We start from the raw sequence: 21,375 nt of genomic DNA on the forward strand, positions 1-21,375 counted from the left end.
CATTACCACCATTCCCCATTACCACCATTCCCCATTACCACCATTCCCCATTACCACCTTCCCCATTACCACCACTCCTATTACCACCACCACCATAACCACCACCATTACCACCAGCACCAGCACCCCCATTACAACCACCACCACCACCACCATTTCCACCACCACCACATCATTAAACCCCTGGATCACACCCTGGTTGTGTGGAAGAGTTCAATAAAATAACTTCAAAGAAAGCACAGAACCATTATTCTGTGTTTATATGTTTTCATGAATATTCTGTGATATTAAGTCATTAATTATTATGAATAAAACTGGGAAAGGTGTTTAAGCAATATTTTCTGGCTACAAAATTGCAATCTGATGTCAAAATTGCATGATATATTTGACGTATTTAGGACCCAGCACAAGTAATTAACGATATCAAAATTAATTAAGATTGGTGGCTCTATTGATTAGGAAAGAACGTAATTAAAGCTCCTGAAGTTGCTAAAGTTAATTATTTTCGCCTATAATTAGTTATAGACATGGGGAGATTGCAGCATCGGTCTTGATTGATCTGTAACAAGTATTGTGCAATAAACTGGGGTCGTTAACTGTTTCTGTTTCATAAAATGAATGCAGTTTTCTGTGTTTGGCTGTTAAAGCTCGCAAACTTTCAAGTACTAATGATTCTGTTGTCCTTTTTTTTATCACAATTTTAGAATCGTTACCCGTGGGAGAAAATACATAGGTTTTTAAAGTTTTGTTATGCCTCGGTCATATTTCCGTAAGATGCCCGAACAATTTATAAAATTGTACCATTCCACCAACTTTTAAAATCTGGATGGTCTCTTCAATTGTAGCATTTGGTCACATGCCTACGAGGCCCCAATATATGATATTTTGGAGGATAGAATATCTATTCTATGCCCGTGTGATTGTATGGGGCTTGTACGGTGTCTGCATGGTGTCCGTATGACAAAAAATAACCATTTTGGCGATATCTGAATGCTAGTCAGCTGGAATGAATACACCAATTAATAATAAATTGAGATTTATAATAAGGTGCAGAGGTCAAACTTCATATGACTTTAATATAACTATTTTTCTTGTCCTATGTTCACCATATTGAGAGATGTACAGAGAACATGTGATAACCATAACAGTTCAAGGTCAAGGTCACACTTATGAGGACAAAGGTCATGACTACATTTCGTGTCTGCTCCATATCTCATGAAGGATTTGACTTGCCACAAATGTTGTGCGCTGTTGGGGATGGAATACATCACCGTCTAGTTGAAATTGTTTCTTAACCAACTCTTACACTGAGCTTTCTCAGTAAGCAGAAAAGATGTATTTTCATCATGTGTTTATAAATTATTATTATTTCTTTTTAAAATAAGATTTTTGACCCAAGTTATTGAAGGGTTTTATCAGGATTAACATTGCATTACTAGGATAGACTGAAGCTCTTGAACACTTTATACGTTCTATAAGGAAGAGTCATATAAATGACTTATATAGACAGTTGTCAAAGCATTTAGGGGGTCATCCTTGGTATGTTTATATCCACTTTAGCTGTAGAACAAAGTAGGGCAGGTGGGGAATACCCCTACCATCACTCTCCGAAAATAGGGTTGCCTGGCTAAGCTTTTGTTTCACCAAAGATATTGAAATTAATCTCACTTCACTCTGTTCCCCCTGGTGAGATTCAAACCCTTGACCTGTTGGGTGAGAGCAGACATATATACCACTATACCTCTATGACTGTCAACTAATTTGACAAGGTTGACTGACCATTGATGGGAAGTAAATAAGTTGAAGCTTAGCAGTGATGTTCCCATCCCATGACCTAATACTACAAACTGTTTTTTGTCTGCTCCTACTCTCTGTAAAGGAGGTAATATCAATGGTGGTGATTATTTTGGTGAGAATAATATTATGATGGCCGAAAGATTTTTTTTCATAAACTTGTCTGTATTCCTGAAAAAAACCCTAATAGCATCAGTGATGCATGCAGCAGTCATATAAATGAGTAATGGCCCGCGCACATTGATTGATGCCTACCATTGTCATTTTCTTTCCAATTTAGGCTTTGTCTATGATGATTACATTCTGACAAGATTTCTGATCGAGAATTATGGAGAACAATTATAACCGAAATGCAGGACAATTGATTAAGAAAAACTCCGGGCTTGGCTCGGTCAATAATTGTCTCCTCTGTAATTATGTTGCTCTTAAGTTTTGGATGCCCCTTTTATGTGGTTCAGAAAAGTATTGCAATTTTTATTGGCAATGCTCCATCATAAATAAGACCATCATAAGGCCGAAAAAATAGTTTTTTTGTTTCAACAAACATTTCCAAATAAATTTTGAAAGGTTAGGTAGGCATAAATTTTATTTTCTGTTTTTGTTTTTTTGAGAACCAGGATTCTATACCAACCCAACCTATATCAGAGTAAACACTATTATAGAAAATTTCAAATAAAAATGGTCAAATTTTAATGTGTTAACTTAAAAGGATACACAATTTTTAGGTAATTATGAAAAAAAAAATAAAAAAAATAAGGGGCAAAAAATTTTTATTTTTTTTTTTTACATCTAAGTATAAGGCTTGAAATGTTTTAAAAATGTTTGTTTCATGTATACTGACTTACCCTTTAAATATTTTTGTTTGTTTCTTGCACAGAAAAGTGACGTCAATGTATCCAGACAAAATGGTGACAGTTTTTTATATGAAAATGATTGTCAGAAACAACTGTTTGTAAAAAAATGATCCTTACTATCTACTCTTTTCCTTTTGGCAGTGAAATAAGAAATAAACAGTTTTATTTCTTTTGCCTAAGTAAAGCATAGTTTCCCACTAAAAATATCTGTTTAACGCAAGCAAAAAAATAGTTATGGAAATGTAGGCACCACAAGTTTTAGTGACAGCTGTAGTCTTGGATGAAATTTAAGAATTTCTGAACGATTTCTGTTTTGCCAATTTTCCCCCTGAAGCAATTAATATTTGATGTTTGTTTTGTGTAAGGGAGTTTTTGATAGTTCCAGTCACATTGCGATATATCATTTTGTCATTTTTGACCATGTTATATTTCTTGTTTTTCAATTATTTCCTAAGTCTATTAGCCCTGGACTCAAAAAGGAATGACCTTGTCAAAATTTCTTGTCATGTGAATATACACAGACCAAAATATCATTACTTGTAATTCTAGGCATGACTGGCTGAATACATAATAAGTACAATCATTTTGATGGTGTTCACTAGCAGATAGATGTTCCTTCATTGTCTGGGTAAAACTGCACATCTTTGTGCCATCTTTTGCATCAATAGAGTGTAAATATCCGTATCTATGCCGTTAGCGATAACGGTGTAAAATTGCTAATAAGAAACGCTTAAAATAAACATCGAAAAAAACCCAAGATTTTTATTCACCTGCCTATCATGGCAGACATAGGGATTGTAACGTTCCGCAGTATGCCGAAGTGTGTTCATAATACGTTGATGTGCTTGGTTGGTAATATGCAAATTGGCATAACCAGTTCTCCGTATGGACGGAGAATATACTGTATTTAAGACCAGTCGACCCCTTCAGGGTTGAGCATGCTTTTTTTTCCCTGAAGGGATCTGTTGCGTCTTGGCCTCGTACGTTACAGGATCATAATTTTTATTGTCCAATCAATACCCACATCTGCGAGGTCACAGTTTCATTTGCACATTACAAATGGTGTCAAAAGTGGTATGAAGACAACTGCCGGATTAAAGTTATCTTACCCACCAGTTTCACAGGCTTATACTCGGGATGAGTCTTCTCAGAGGGGAAAGAAGTGTAACATTCCGCTGTATGCGGAAGTGTGTTCATAATACGTTGATGAACTGGGTTGGATATAATATGCAAATTGGCATAACCAGCTCTTGATGTGGAGGTTCAGGGCCTATGTATATAAGACCAGTCGACCCCTTCAGGGTTGAGCATGCTTTTCTCCGAAAGGATCTGTTGCATATTTGGCCTCGCACGTTACAGGATCATAATTTTTATTGTTTAATCGATGCCCGCATCTGCAAGGTCACAGTTTCATTTGCACTTGATATATAACTTAGAAATCACTCTATAACTTGGATTTTTCTTCTCCAATCTTTACAAAACTTGGCAGCAATGCTTTTTGACATACTATCTTGACTGAGGTTGATTACCATTCAGATCACCATTGGCACTCTAGAGTAATTGCCCTTGAATAGTAAAAATGAAGATTGCTCTGGAAAGGCAATACATAGAATTCTAGTTTATATATTATATTAATTATTGGTCAAGGGGGTGAATTTGACACCCCCTAAGCACTTGCATTTGGGAAAAAATAGTATATTAAAGGGTAGTGAATTTTCTCCATTTTTGGTCAGTAAACAAATAGTTGTGATAATTGAAACTACATGCTTCTAGGAAGAAGCATATACAGATGAACCTGGTTAATATTGGCTTCATTATCAGGATGGGAAACTGCTAAATTGTTGGGGAGAGGAGGTAAAAACCTCACCATCCTCTTGAGGACATTGTTCGTTTGGCTAAAGTACTTGAAAGGTATTGTCCTACTTCTTTTTTGTTTAAGATGGTATATGTGTAACAGTTCTGTTTGAAACTGTGCATTTAGTCTTTCAAGATCGGGAATTAAAAAAAATGCCCAAATATACTTTGAATTTGTTATGCTGATACCTTGGTTCAAAGAATTTCGCAGAGTTATTCGCTGTTTAATTTCTACATTGTGTGAAAAAGGTCCATTCAGTTCTGGACTATTTCTCTGCAAATACTGGCTTGAATTCAATGAAACTTTATGAAAAGCTTAACTTAATGAGTGATGCAATAAATTTTAGCACATTCTAGCTCTACGAGTTTTCACAGTCTGTATACCATCAAGGAATATGCATTGTTTTATTTTTCCAGCCAGGTATGAAGGTTTTTACTTTGTGACGTTTGGAGCTTTCGTGCATCATGTGAATACGTGAACCTGGGGTCATTTAATGAAGCGAAAGCCAATATTGAATTCAAAATCTTGGTTTTTGTGTATTTTAAATTATATTCAACCAAAACTTATGAAACTTTAGAATATACTTTATATTAAATCCAGATTTTTACAATGCTCTAGCAAGTTATGCAGGTTATAGACAATCATATTTTGATAATTGTTCAGGGGTCATCATTGAGGTATTATCCTGGCCCCAATTTCTCGAAACTCCTTAAGTCTCTTATAACAGGATTAAGCTAAACCCACTATTTTTGTCTTTCAATATTTTGTGTTTTATATACTCATTTAAATGTTTTGATATTTAAGATAGGAATTATCGTTACGATTATCACAATAAACCATTTTTCTCTTATAAAAAGTCACTATAAGTATGTATTTTTGCTAATGCTAGGTTTACACTATGTTCCCGGTAGCCACGGCAACCCTGTTTGCCCGAAACGTATTACGCCGTGGGATTTTGGCCATTTTTGTCTCCATAAACAAGTTTTGTTAGGTTGTTCTAAGTTTCCTCACGTTTTACCAAGGTAACCGTGACAAGCCGTAGGGGTGAGAAAGTGGTTCGTCCAAGGCGCACTAAGGTCCGGGCGCGTTCTACCAGCTAGGGATGCATGTACGTTGCGCCCCGTTCCCGGTGGGATCCCTCACGTTGTTCACGTCTTCATCCAGGTTTGATGCGTTTTCCACCTTTTGTCAAGGCCTTCTATGCATCGAACGCAAACACCGCAGAGCTTTGGATTACGTTTGTGTCCACGGTATAAAGAAAATCCCCCAGCAACAGCAATCACTGTATCAGAATACTTCGACAAGTAAACATGAATTCCCAAGATGAAGAAGATTTTGTGTTTTCACCGCAAATGAAACGTAACGAAACGGCTATCATCCACCCTAGCTTGCCGTGAAAACCGTGACAAAACGAAGCACAACGTGACAAAACTGGAAAGGAACTTTATATGCCGGGGATAACATATGATTCCCGCCCCCCTACGGACGATTTATAAGTTGTGTAACGGCCTATTGCGTACTGTCACGAACTGTCACGTGTCATTGCGTTTACCCCATTTTACTACGACCTACTACGTTTCTCATCCACACCGTGGCTGCCGTGGCAAATATTTTGACAGTTTAAAATTCTGGTCCGGCATGCACGGCAATAACGGTCTGTCACGTTTGCATATCTCGTTCCCCCGCGCTGTCTCACATTTATCCTGTTTTCTCCACGGTGGTCTGAAACGGGGCTGCCGTGGCCACCGGGAACATAGTGTAAACGTAGCATAATTGAAATAAGCAACTTAAGCCTGTTAAGCTTAAGATGTTTCGAGAAATTGGGGCCTGATCTATTGACATGCCTCAATGGTTTCATTCAGTGTATATTTGCCAATTAATTATGCTGTCCAATCAAAACATTCGGCATCTACTCTTAAAATTAAGTTAAATCTTAGGTTATTTAATATGGCGCCAAAATGTTTACTTTTAATATAACACAATCCCATAGTCAAACCTACATTCCCCAGTTTTTATTTAATAATTGATGGAAACATATTAACGATATTTATAGGATGCTATCTTTGTTCACCAGAAATATAAATTTCACATCGTTTATTAGATTTAGAGGTTAAAGATTAGTTATCTTTATGCATGCTTGAATTTATTTTTTTCCTTAATGTTGTCCAGAAAGATTCAAAATGTTTACTTTTCCTGCTCAATTAAGTTGCTAACACATTAATGGTTTTAATTGGCTTTGCCTTAGAAGTGTTTATCAGTTGGCCATCTGGTATCCCACCATTTGTTTTCTTCTCAAACTTGGCCAGTTCATTCACAGGGAATAAACACCAGATAAAACAACTACAAGAAAAAAACAAAGTTGTCAAAAACTTACATAAAATCGATATCGTTGTGTAGAACACATTGATGTATCACATCACTAATGATTTATGTTTCTTTTGCAGTTTTTGCTTATTTTTTCCCTTTCGAAATTTACTGGGTTTGTCAACAATGTAAATAGCAGTTAATTTAAAATTAGAGTTGGTACATGTATCTGTACTAATCACTTGATTTTCACATGCTAAATATACACAATATAAACTAGGAAACGATTATGCGCTATTTTTAGCTCGACTTTTCAAAGAATAGGTGGGCTATACTACTCGCCCCAGCGTCGGCATTGGCGTCCGGTTAAAGTTTTAGGGCAAGTTGGGATTTTCATTATAAGTCCAATACCTTTCATTCAATTGAGTTAATACTTCACACAGTTGTTCAGGGCCATCACATGATGAGGTTAGATAACTCCATATTATTCTTTACACAGATTATGGCCCCTGATTGACTATGAAACTTAGGTTAAAGTTTTAGGGCAGGTTGGAATATTTATAAATAACTTCTATACCCTTTGTTCAATTGACTTAATACTTCACACAGTTGTTCAGGACCATCACACAATGAGGTTACATAACTCCATATTATCCTTAATACAAGTTATGGCCCCTGATTGACTTAGGTATATTCTCTTTTATTCCACTTTTCAGTGATTTAACATATGATATAAGTGACATGGCATACAATGTAGTTAATGATATAAATAATTCATGTTCAAAAAGTACATTACTTATACAGATTATATAGTTGTATGATTATATACAAATGATTGGTTATAATGATTGACCCAATCTTTCAAATTTTGCTTTCAATATTTACACGCATGCAAACTGTATATTTACCCATCATATAACTAAGAGCTTATCGAAAACGAAAAATAAGCATTTAGTGGCAGGTTTAAGATGTGTATGTTAGGGTTCTTATGCAACAAAATGCAAGCAATATTTTATCACACTTACACACAATTATTTTTATTGTTCAGACTGATAGTGTCTTGAACAAATTTGCATGTTTTTTTAAGAAATATCTTAAAAGTTTTCTCCGGAAGACTGAAAGCAGTGATGAAGTTTGGCTGGAAGAGTGAGCGCATTAGATATTCATTATCCGAATTTACGAACAATGTATATATGTTCTGACCGCATAATGTTTTAGTTTCATGTAGAAAAGTTTTTCTGAGGCTGCCAGTTTTTGAACAGATGATAATGGTATGCATTATAATATCACTTGTTTCTGTTTTGCAGAGTTTACACGTGTATTCAGGTTGAAATTGTCTGTAAACTAAGGCCTTGGTTGCACTTATGGCGTGAATGATTTCCCTGCGTGACTGTGCATTCAACTAAAGAATGGATGGGGCAATAGACTCATGGACGCTTTGGAATCTTCAGAAATCCTCGTCAGAGTTGGTTCTTCTTCGCCACTGAGTTTTGTGATACAGTGATAATGTTCGATTGATTATTTGTTTCCACTTACTTTTACTTGGGAATATGGATGTTTTGGCAGGTTGGGATATTTATGAATATATTCTATACCCTTCATTCAATTGACATAATACTTCACACAATTGTTCAGGACCATTACCCAATGAGGTTACATAACTCCATATCCTTAATACAAGTTATGGCCCCTGGTTGACTTAGGTTAAAGTTTTAGGCAAGTAAAAGTTAAGGGCAAGTAAAAGTTAAGGGCAAGTTGGGATTTTATTAAAAAACTTCTATACCTTTCATTCAATGCACTTAATAAAATTCAATTATTATTTACGACCATCTTACAACAACAAACATAACTCCATTTTAACCCTAAATACAAATTATGTCCCTTGATTTTTTTTGATTTTTTTATATTTTTTTTTTAATATATTTTGACAGGCACATTTTTAAATTGAATCTTAACCAGTTTTTTACCAAGGGAAAACAAGGAGGGCTATACTATATGGCCCTTGAATTTTTTTTTATTATTATTATTTTTTTGAATTTAATTTCTTTTGAAAGGCATATTTGTATATTCTTTACCTCATTTTCATAATAGGAAATCAAGTTATTTGAATAACTTATGTCATTTTTCTGGTGGTGGGAGGGCAGCATCAAAGTCACCTTATGTATTGAATAATTTTAGTTAGGTTTGACATAAACAGACCAAACGTGGTAATATTACATTGTTATTGTATTCACTTCTAAGTCAAAGCGGCGAAGTCGAGCGCTCTGTCTTACGACAGCTCTTGTTAAAGGAGTAAACTCAGCTGAGACAGCGACAAAATATTCTTTAAATCATGTAAAGTGATGTTTTATCGGCCTCATACTAGCTTGAATTGACAATTCTATGCTTGTTTTGAGGAAATACTTTTTTTGCTTATTGTGGGACCATCTGGTGTCCAGTCCCTTTAACAATGTGCTTACCATCTTCTATTTCATTGTGTGTTGCAGAGTCTACATTGTTATGCACCTTTTAAGGTAGTGATGTCATGTAACATCAGTTGAATCATCTAACTTGCAAGGTGACATTAAACACAATGATTAGGTTGTCATCCCCCTTTTTGTACGCAAGATTCTGTTCCATTTTGCGCTATATTCTGGATGTTGAGGTACATTATGTAGGATTCGACTAACAGACAAATTGGGATTCCATCAGAAAACAAGCTAACATAAATTATAGTCTTTAAAATCATTTACAAATAACACAAATAGACCTATACAATTATTTGTTTGACTCATGGAAAGAGCCAAGTTTGCAGTTCTCCGACCCTTCGACATGTTGCAACTACAGATTCAATCTAAAAGAGAAATACATTATAATTTCGACCAATGTTAATCCGTTTGATTGAGTACCATATACACTTTTTAACAAAAATCCTTCACCCTTACAGTGCTAGATCTACACATATATTATCATTTCGCTATGCATGTATTTTGGGACATTTTATTCAATATTAATATTATCCGATTTGCAGTATTTTATTCAAAATTAAGTAGTATTTCCGATTCTGGTCCATAATTCCGTATTCCAATAACATCAATGAAATCATACAACAACAGTGATGACAATGTTGATGACATTCAGCAATATTAATGTCATTCAGCTTTGGTGATTTCATTCAACTCCTTCATTGTACACCAGGGATGTCATTAAAAACTGATTATGTCAACTGACACCAGGGATGTCATGCAAATTGGTGATGCCACTCAACTCAGTAATCATTGAACACCAGTATTGTCATTGAACACCAGTGATAAAAGGTTATAAGTAAATTAATTCAATACAGGTGTTCTCATTCAATTCTAGGGTCCATTCAAGTGATGTCAGTCAACCCCAGTGATGTCATTCAACACCAGTGATCACATTTAACTCCGGTGATGTCATTCAACTCCAGGGTCATCTCAAGTGATGCCATTCAACACCAGTGATGTCATTCAACACCATTGATGTCATTCAACACCAGTGATGTCATTCAACACCAGTGATGCCATTCAACACCAGTGATGCCATTCAACACCAGTGATGACATTCAACACCAGTGATGCCATTCAACACCAGTGATGTCATTCAACACCAGTGATGTCATTCAACACCAGTGATGTCATTCAACACCAGTGATGCCATTCAACACCAGTGATGCCATTCAACACCAGTGATGTCATTCAACACCAGTGATGCCATTCAACACCAGTGATGACATTCAACACCAGTGATGTCATTCAACACCAGTGATGTCATTCAACACCAGTGATGTCATTCAACACCAGTGATGTCATTCAACACCAGTGATGTCATTCAACACCAGTGATGTCATTCAACACCAGTGATGTCATTCAACACCATTGATGTCATTCAACACCAGTGATGCCATTCAACACCAGTAATGCTATTCAACACCAGTGATGTCATTCAACACCAGTGATGTCATTCAACACCATTGATGCTATTCAACACCAGTGATGTCATTCAACACCATTGATGTCATTCAACACCAGTGATGCTATTCAACACCAGTGATGTCATTCAACACCATTGATGTCATTCAACACCATTGATGCTATTCAATACCAGTGATGTCATTCAACACCATTGATGCTATTCAACACCAGTGATGTCATTCAACACCATTGATGTCATTCAACACCATTGATGTCATTCAACACCAGTGATGCTATTCAACACCAGTGATGCTATTCAACACCAGTGATGTCATTCAACACCATTGATGCTATTCAACACCAGTGATGACATTCATCAGTAAATAAGAAATTAAGACTAATTTGGAATAGAGAGTTATCTAAATTGTAACATTCCTGATTATTTTTTTTCAAACTATTGACTCAAATGAGATCACGAATATCATGTCACTGTTTAAAAAAGATGTTATATTGACTAGCATTTGAAATTTATATATTTGAAATCATGTTGATTATTATACTTTTATGTATAAGTCCAATAAGCTATATTATTGTTATTCTGCCACCATTAATTATTAACATAATGGTATTTTTACCATAATTTTTGTTATTTTAGTTTTAAGGACAGAACGACTTCAAGCATGATTTAAATATAAAAAAATGATGAATATAAATTGACTGCAAAGTTATTTAACTGCAAACATTTATAAATACTTTCAAAAAAAAGCCTGATTTCAATTAATCGTCAATCTAATCAAAGACTCAGGATGTTTGTCCTCTTTTCAATTCAACAGTAGCCCCAATTCAGCATGTTCATGACAAAACACTGACCCCCTGGCTTTGGCAGATCTTTGATGAGAAACAAAACTATCACCATTGATGCTAATCATACTGCACATTAATGAGATTTTCCCAGCATTTGCAAAAATATTAATTATGGCAAATGACTGAAACACTTTAGATTAGAGTTGGATTTGGGTTTATTCGGAGGTCATCTAGGGATGGTTTTGACTTGACCACTTTTCAAGTAGGAACAGGGGTTTAAAATGGTCTCATCATTGAGGTTACTTTGTTGGCTGCTTGGGGAGTACCAACTTGTAATATAAAATTGTAGCATAATGGTTCAAGAAGTTATTGATAATAGAAAAAAACATGTTAGAAAAAAACAACATTTTAGTGTCTGTTGGTTTGTTAGCACTTTAGTTGTATATACATATCATTCATTTTAAGATGCTGTTCTACAGGAAAAGTCAACTGGCCTTTTATATAAAAAGATGTAATAAAACCATCTTATATAACTAAGAATATTTTGGAATATAGATCATATCAAAATATTATGAAAAGATGTTGTCAAACCAAAGTCAGAATTTTGAACACAGTCATGACATGCAGGGCTTGGTAGAGCAGCAGAATTAGATTGGTAGAGCAGCTGGGTTCTAGTCAGGATTTAGTAGACAGTCAGGTCTTGGTAGATTAACTGGGTTTGACATCAGGTTCAAGTCAGGATTTGGTAGACGGTCAGTGCTTGGTAGGCTGTCATCAGTATGATTCTGTCACTGGAAAATAAATATACACTATTTGATCTATTTAAAGTTGTTGGTCTCTGTGTCTGCATGGTTATAACGCTAAAATGTAACAACTAATTTTCTGAAAAATTTATGACTTGACATGACTAATTTCTGTCACATTTTGGCCATTCATAAATCCCAGCTCTTCAATGCAGTTTATTGTAAATATATATTAATATATATTTTTTTCTTTTTCAAGGACTAAGACATACCAGGGTAGGGGCCATCCTATGAACGAGCATAGAAACAAATATCTTAATATAGAGATTGAGTTAATGCCACAAATTAAATAGATTTTTTTTATTTTCAAGATTAAACCAACTTTGTTTAAACTAACAATTAACACTATTATTTTTTATTCATAGATATTATAGCTACTTACAAACATTGATTCAAAATGATCGATCATATGGTAGGTGAGCTGATGTTGTGCTGTGGGTTGTCATGGCTTTGGCTCATTATTAGTGTATCTGTTATTTTCTAGTCAGGGTATTGTGATAGCCTTTGTTTAGACTTTGGCACTGATCTTAGATGTAAGTAATATATTTCAATGAAACTGAGTTCACATGTTGGCAGAGACGGCATTAGCGTTACTCTGCCGAACTCACTTGTTATTATAGTCATTAACACATTATATGTTGGAAGTTGTTTGAGATTATCAGATATTCAAATGAAACTGTGTTATAATGTTAACAAAACATGATGACAAAATTCATTAAGATCTATCACTATGAGCCAAATCACTTTGACCAAAATATTTGCTTGGAATACATGCGATTTATCACTCTAATGTTTTCTGAAGACATTTTGTAGCCAGTCTATCAATGAGCCCTCTGCATGGCAATCTGGAGACAATTTATGGACCCCATAATGTAACCTGATAGTCTCCACCCCCTGTTCCCCCCTTTCAGTAGGAACCTGTTGGTAATTAGGCAGCTAATTAATGGCTGAACTTCCTGTTGTATTTGGAAAGCTCTGACAGGCAATACCAGAGCCTGAGAAATTTCAACTTTTGTTTATTCCTTTTCCCATTGCTGCTAATTGCCTAATTATAACAAAACTTAAGATGCCACTAATTGTTTCTTCATGTTTAAAAGCCTTCTGCCATTTTTACCCTTCTTTCAATTATCTTGATTAATAGGAATTTATATCTTTACTGATTAGCAGGTAGTTGTTGTTAATTTCTCATTTGTTTTACTTATGTATTTTTTATATGATTATACGTATATTGTATGTTGATTTTGTTACAAAGTTGTGTTAGTTCAATTCTTTCAAATAAAACAAGCAAAACCAACAGATAATATGGTTTAATAGGAGTGTTGTTTTTTATATTCTTTGGCATCTCCATGACATTTTCTTAACAGTTTTTGGTTATGGGAATTTTTTCGTTTTGGGTATGTTTCTGACACCAACAGACTTTGAGGGTTAGTTTAAATATTATATATTTTACAAAGATTGTGAAGAAAGTTATACTAACTTATACGTAGTCACTCTTGTTGGCACAATTTTGCGCGAGATAGTGGTCTTGTGTTGTGGGGGAAATCAGAGTACCCGGAGAAAAACCCACTTGTCCGGCTTCGTGACCACTAGCCAAACCCACATGCGCACAGGCGGGGGATCAAACCAGGGTCACCTTGGTGAGAAGCAAGTGCACTTACCACTGCGCTAAGCAGAAAACCTAAAGAAAGAAAATGACATAATGCCGAGATATATCACTTCAGCAAGAGTCCTCTTTTAGGGTTTAACAAGACTTTCAGGGTTGGTGATATTTATAAAGAGGGTATCAGTCTTGTTTTTTTGTGGACAGACGAAATGTTACTCGGGCTACAGCTACTCCGGGGCGATTAATTCATAAAACTTCTTATGTCGTTTCTAAACTAAAGTCACTTTCCTGATTTCAGTATATCTTTAATGATATGAAACAAAAATTTAAAATTTTACCAAAAAATGTAATTTTCATTGTCCTTATAAAAAAAAATCTACTATAATGTTAACAACACTTATACATTTTTTCTAATTTGACTATGAAACTACTTAAGTAAGGAATTGCCTTAGTTTGCTTTATGAATCCGCCCCCTGGATCTTAGAATATGTGAGCCAGTGTTTAAGCACTGAACACAGGGACCCCTCTGTAAGACAGTAAATCTTTTTAGTGATGGGCAGGGGATTGAACGTGCATCCCTGGGATGACAGACAAGTGTCTGACCACTAAACCACTTGCTATTCTTGTTCCTGATGTCTTTTTAAACCCTAAAAGAGGACTCTTGCTTAAAGCTGCACGCTCACATATTGATGGTTTTGAGAACTTTTTTCTTGTTTGTCTTGGAACGAGCCAATTTTTGCGAAAATCCATGGAAACCAGTTGTATTATAAAGACCACTGACAAAAAATTAAATCACAGATTTTTATATTGAAGTTCAAAAATTGATGTTTTATGCATTTTTCTTAAACCGTTAGTTTTAAGCCATAAACCATTAATTTTTTGAATGGAAATATGAAAATCTGCCATATGATCTTTTGTCAGCAATCTTTTATCATTGGTTTGCAGATATTTACACAAAAATTTGCTCTTTAATAGACAAGAATAAAAAAGTTGTTAAATTGTTATATCTGTGAGAGTGCAGCTTTAAGTGATATATCTTGGCATTATGTCTTCACAATAACCTTCATTAACATTGTGCATAACTGAACGATTTTGCAGATATGCATTTTCTAAAAAGTATTTTTGTAACAACCATGATGGCATCTTACGTAATTGTCAACTCTCTCAAATTTCATTGAACCAAGCTCGATTTTTACTGGTGAATTTTAATTCTGAGACAGTCGCCTGTTTAGAGGGATACAAATGAATTCTCCATCTTAATTTATCTTAATGAACCTTTGGCTTTTCCTCCATTAAAGATAGTTTGATTAAGTGCTTCGACAATTTAGTTAAAATGAACCTTTTTGACTTGCCATGTCTCAAAATTAAGGAATTCTTTGCCGAGAATGATTGTTCCCTTTAGACAATACCGGCTTTAGGTGCATGATACAGAATTTTATGGAGACTTTAAAGATGAAACAAAATGCTTGTAATGTCTTTGCTAATGAAAGAACAAAGTGATGCATTAGTTGTTCCTGTTAAAAACAAACAAGGATAAGACATTTTTGAGGTTGTTTGTTTTAACCATAATATGAAAAGACATTCATAGATATTAAATATGGTCATAAATATGATCAAAGCGATAGTGATAACTGCTGTTGCACTGCAGAGATGGCACATAAAAAAGATTTTATAAATTGAAAATGGTGATGGTTTTAAAATAATAAACTTAAATAATATGTATATAAGGACAGAAAATATTGGCCTTAAGTTTAAGAACCAGCTATGTTGCCCCAGTCACTTCAGAGTTATGGCCCTTGAATTTCTTCTTTTATAAAAACTTAAAATAACCAAAAAAAACATTCGGAATTTTGACTGGTGTGTAATGTGACAGTTAGCCACTTTTGCTATGCTCATATTAACATTATACTGATTAAAAGACAAAAATTGACAATATTTTTTGTGGCCAAAATATTACAGAGGTCGAGAAACACTGTGTATGTGAAGCTACCATTACAAGTAAGAGTTGAAGTTGGCCTAATAAAAGTAATTTTCAATTTGTACAAGATTGTATACATTTGGACTTCTTATCGTGTGCTAATATGTCAATAGGTACTTATTTACTGCACAAGTTGAATAATTCAAGGGACTTAGATTACAGCTGACAATTGAAGCCAATGAAATTGCCTATAAGCCTTCAATAAGTTCTATGCTTAATTGGTTACAGGTTTGTAATTTTACAACAGAAACAGAAATGACATCATGTCTCGTTTCCTTGCGTTATTTAACAGCTACAAGTGCTCGTACACGTATAGGTGACATTTTTCAATCTCTCTTACACAACTGAATTCAGTAACATACACTTGGTCCAATTTAGTTGAATATGAAGCGAATGTTGACACTGTATTTGGATGAAATGTCATATGGAAGACCCAGAAGGTCACATTGAATGGTCATTGCAATCATACCTCTCAATACAATTAAAACAAGTTTTTTGTTTTCAAAGTAGACAAAAAAGTGTTTTGAGCTGACAGCAGGCTCAATGTCTGAACAGTAATTAATTGGTAACTTTAATGTGGGTATAATTATGTACATTAACATTACATTGTTTTCTATTGTGGTCTGCATTAATAAAATATCATGGCATTTAAAACAAAGGTTCCATACACGTCAATCCATTGGCTTCCTTGTAAATCCCAAATATTATTTATGTATATTCATAAAATGTCTGAGATGTTAAAAACAAATACCCAATCCATTGGCTTTCTACTAAACCCAAACATATATCATGTATATTTATAAAATGTCTTACTTGTTAAAAATAAATACCCAATCCATTGGCTTTCTACTAAACCCAAATATTTATCATGTATATTTATAAAATATCTGACTTGTTAAAAATAAATACCAACAATTTCTTACTTAGAATGAACACAACTGAAGCACTGTTGTTTCTATGTGACAAAATGGATCCGTTCCAAATTGACAAAAAAAGTATAACATGATGGTTGGTTCTGAGTCTTGAGTAAAAATAGTGCGAGAAAATCTTGTAACTTCTTTGTATGGTAAAATTGCCCCATTTTGCATATCTTCTGCAACCTGTTCAGGGCAAAAATAGGAGAGAAAATTTCACATCATGATCGAAGATCAATTTCTCACTAATTGTTTTTGTAATTAGCTTCGCATTGTTATAGATCACATAGTCTTGTCAACGTAAGAGGCAATTTACTAGGATTAATTTCTCATTTTATATGGATGTGAATTCAGCGTGAGCGCGAACCTGTTTTTGTGATTAAGGCTTTTTTGATTACCCTAATTTGCATTATCCCCTTCTTAGCTGTTATTTCCATAATTATAGCGTCTGATTGTGATGTTTTTTACGAACATTTATTGTCATCTATGTGTCTTCGGTATTGTCCTATCCTGAAAGATGGTGCCCGGGGGCGGATCCAGGAATTAAATATGTGGGTAGCATACTTTAGGGGTGCTTCCCCAAAAAAACATGAAATAGGCTCTAAAAATGGCAAGGGGTGTTTTGAGAGCCCTCCTCAAGGATATGTTGTGTTAATTTTAGTCTTAAATGGTGCATTTTTGTGTGATTTATACATAGCTATGCATAAATTTTCTATCATAATGATCAAATGTTCACTTGGACAATTTCAGCAGAGGGGGGTACGGGTTGGGCGTGGGAGGGGGTGGCTTGTAAGTCGGGTGCTCACACCCTGGATCTGCTAGTGGTGTTTGATTTGTGAATTTTTCTTATACTAATATGTCATAAACATGCAAACATCCACAGAACAAAAATATGAAAATATACATTGTTTTGTCCTCATTCATAAAGCTATTAAGACACATAATTATTCCCGAATGTGGAAATGAAATCTCCAATTTTGGGTTTGAAAATAAAATCAAAAGATTTAAAAAAAAAATGGTTTGCAAACCTTTGCGTGCAGGGACGTATTGGAAGTTTCACCTGCGCGCGCAATTATCTAGTATGTTGAACGTTCAATAACTATAAAAGCATAAGTCAAATCATCACCAATTCTAGCGAGAATGTGTATGGGCATAAAATCTCGGACAAGTTTGATAATCAACCTTACTGCTTAAGCCACTCAAAAGTTATTGCTCTTGTTACTCAGGAGTTATTCCCCTTTAGTTAAAGAAATATCCTAAATTGGTCTTGTCAGAAGTTACTTTAGAAGCCTTTGTCCAATCAACACCAAATTTGGTCAGAATGTGCATTTGCATAATATCTTACACAAGTTTGATAATCAACTATATTCCTCAAGTCACTTAAGAGTTAATGCCCTTTAATTATAGAAATTACCCGAAATCTGATTGTCTGATCATTTACTGAAAAACCTTTGTCCAATTATCATCAAATTTGGTCAGAATGTTTATCAGCATTATATCTTGGACAAGGTTGATAACGGGCAATTTCGCTCTTTGTAAACCTTACCTAATATCGAGATCTTGTCGGATCTTGGTCAGGTTGGATAACCTGCCATGAGTTATGACCCTAGGACAGGCATATTTTCTGACAGTTGGAGCATTCGGTTCCTGGCCCTATTTCCAATACAGTGGAGAAAAAATCACTGCTATTGAAATTACAAAGACAACTGCAGTGCCTGAAAAATAAACTCTTACCATGTTTATAAGCACATTAAGGTTCATTTGAAGGAGCGCTACACTGAGAGGCACCAACATACTTTACACACATTGTTTTAACTTTATTATCTGAAATATAAGACATTTTGGTTAACTCTAAGATTTAATACAGAAAACTGGTGAGCATGTTCATCCTTTGGAATTAGCAAGTAATATTACCTTAGTCATCGGTCATGGAACTTTGATATGGTAGAAGAATCTATGGTACATTTGTAGTTTGTCTATGTCTCGTTCAAAAGAACAATTTAGGCATTGTGAAATCTTTGGCGCAATTGTCCTCTTTGGTGTGCAAAAACATTTAACATGCGTCATAACTCATAAATCATACAAGATATTAAAATTCATTTTAAACGTCATTCGCATGTAGCCAGAGACATTAAGCACATGTACACAAGGCCCATAACTCTGGCTGTAATAATTGTTGAGTTATGCCTCTTGTTCAACTGAAAAACAATAGACGTGTGCTGGCGCTTACTCTGCATGATCTTGTTTATCACAATAGTTCTAAAATGTCTTTGGATGAATAAATAAGAATTAACAAGTTCTTTAAAACTGTGACAAGTTCATCCTTTGATATTAAAGTGTAAATTGTAACCTCGGTCATCAAATTTTTGACTTTTCTAGAAGGTTCTGAGGTTGCAGTAGAAATGAAATAAGCTCTCAATGTGTTTATATGTACTGGAAACTGTGAATGACATAATATTATTTTCATCAGTCTAATATTGCATGTTGATTTACATTTTTGGTATCGTATGAAAAGAGAATAATGCTGATAATTTATTATAATTGTTAAAGATGAAAGTTTTGTTATTGACCATTATTCACAAGAGCTAGGGGCAGAAATAGTAAATTCTCAACTTTGCAGCAGCTGTCTGTGACTTGTGGATCATGATGTGAGCATGGCGGCTACAGGCAGCCATGATAACTGCTTCATGGTTGAAATAAACTTAATCACAATCTGTCAGCTTTTCTGTCTATTTTTAAATTATACATACATGAACTTGTTCATTTTCAGAGTTTCCAAAATTTGTCAAAATAAAGCATCGTAATTTTCTCCTCACTCATAGAAGGGGGATGTTAAATAGTTTCACCTGTGGTATGTTGTCCAATCAATAACTTTAGCTTTTGTACAATCCTTCTCAAATTTGGTCAAAATCTGTATGCACATTTTGTTAACCAGCCATATTGCTCTAGTGGCTTGAGAGCTGTTGGCCTTTTATTATAGATTTTACCTATAATCGCTCTGTCAAATCAATCCCTTCAGAAGACTCTGTCCAATCATCACCAAATTTGGTCTGAATGTGTATGGGCATAATATCTTCGACAATTTAGTTATCCATGAATAATTCATCGGAGAGTAATAGCTCTTTAATTGTAGAAAGTACCTCAAATCAGTCTTGTCAGATCAGTAACTTCAGAAACAATCGTCACCAAATTTGATCAGAATGTGACATAATATCTTGGAGAAGTTCGATAATTGGCCTTAAGTCTTGAGAGCAATTTTACTTTATTTTTAAGAAATTTCCTAAAATCATTCTTGTCCAATCTCTCTCAGGTTTGATAATCAGCCATGAGTTATGGGACATTTCAACGAAAGTAAGGCTGAGAGAAACCAACACATGTTGCACACATTGTTTATACCTTACTTTCTAATGAAATATATTCTAATCTTGTTAACACTAAGCTCAATGCAATAAATGATACTTGTTAACATTGCATTGTGGTGGTGGTTGTTTTCTACATTGTGGTAGTGGTCGTTTTCACCATTGTGGTGGTGGTCATTTTCTGCATTGTGGTGGTGGTCATTTTCTGCATTGTGGTGGTGATCAATTTCACCATTGTGGTGGTGGTCATTTTCTGCATTGTGGTGGTGGTCATTTTCTGCATTGTGGTGGTGGTCATTTTCTACATTGTGGTGGTGGTCATTTTCTACATTGTGGTGGTGGTCATTTTCTACATTGTGGTGGTGGTCATTTTCTACATTGTGGTGGTGGTCATTTTCTACATTGTGGTGGTGGTCATTTTCTACATTGTGGAGGCTGTCATTTTCACCATTGTGGAGGCTGTCATTTTCTGCATTGTGGTGGCTGTCATTTTCTACATTGTTGTGGCGGTCATTTTTTACATTGTGGTGGCATTCATTTTCCCCATTGAGGTGGCTGTCATTTTCTACATTTTTGTGGCGGTCATTTTCTACATTGTGGAGGCGGTCATTTTCTACATTGTGGAGGCTGTCATTTTCTACATTGTGGAGGCTGTCATTTTCTACATTGTGGATTGCAGTCATTTTCTGCATTGTGGTGGTGGTCATTTTCTACATTGTGGAGGCTGTCATTTTCTACATTGTGGAGACTGTCATTTTCTACATTGTGTAGGCTGTCTTTTTTGCGTTGTGGAGGCAGTCATTTTCTACATTGTGGAGGCTGTCATTTTCTACATTGTGGTGGCTGTCATTTTCTACATTGTGGAGGCTGTCATTTTCTACATTTTGGTGGCAGTCATTTTCTGCGTTGTGGAGGCCATCATTTTCTACATTGTGGGGCTGTCATTTTCTGCATTGTGGAGGCTGTCATTTTCTACATTTTGGTGGAGGTCATTTTTTGCATTGTGGATTGCAGTCATTTTCTGCATTGTGGAGGCTGTCATTTTCTACATTTTGGTGGCAGTCATTTTCTGCATTGTGGAGGCCATCATTTTCTACATTGTGGAGGCTGTCATTTTCTACATTGTGGTGGTTGTCATTTTCTGCGTTGCGGAGGCAGTCATTTTCTACATTGTGGAGGCTGTCATTTTCTAC

General features: G+C 35.1%; 1 protein-coding gene across 1 annotated transcript; it reads right to left on the reverse strand.

The window, feature by feature from the left end:
* Positions 1-18: 18 nt before the first annotated feature.
* On the reverse strand, positions 19-20,865 carry LOC128244194 (histidine-rich glycoprotein-like). Its single transcript, XM_052962211.1, has 2 exons — positions 20,320-20,865; positions 19-195 (listed from the first exon to the last, which is right to left on the reverse strand). The coding sequence occupies exons 1-2, from the start codon at positions 20,863-20,865 to the stop codon at positions 19-21; spliced, it is 723 nt and encodes a 240-aa protein (XP_052818171.1).
* Between the last annotated feature and the right edge of the window lie 510 nt (positions 20,866-21,375).

Source organism: Mya arenaria, chromosome 8 (assembly GCF_026914265.1).
Source record: "Mya arenaria isolate MELC-2E11 chromosome 8, ASM2691426v1".
In the NCBI taxonomy this organism is placed as follows: domain Eukaryota; kingdom Metazoa; phylum Mollusca; class Bivalvia; order Myida; family Myidae; genus Mya; species Mya arenaria.

Bases quoted from the DNA above. Each gene is read 5' to 3' on its own strand.
- LOC128244194 (XM_052962211.1), bottom strand. From the start codon at position 20,865: ATGACTGCAATCCACAATGTAGAAAATGACAGCCTCCACAATGTAGAA. The intron at 196-20,319 runs GTAGAAAACAAC...CCACACAACCAG, and splicing joins AAAACGACCACTACCACAAT to GGTGTGATCCAGGGGTTTAA.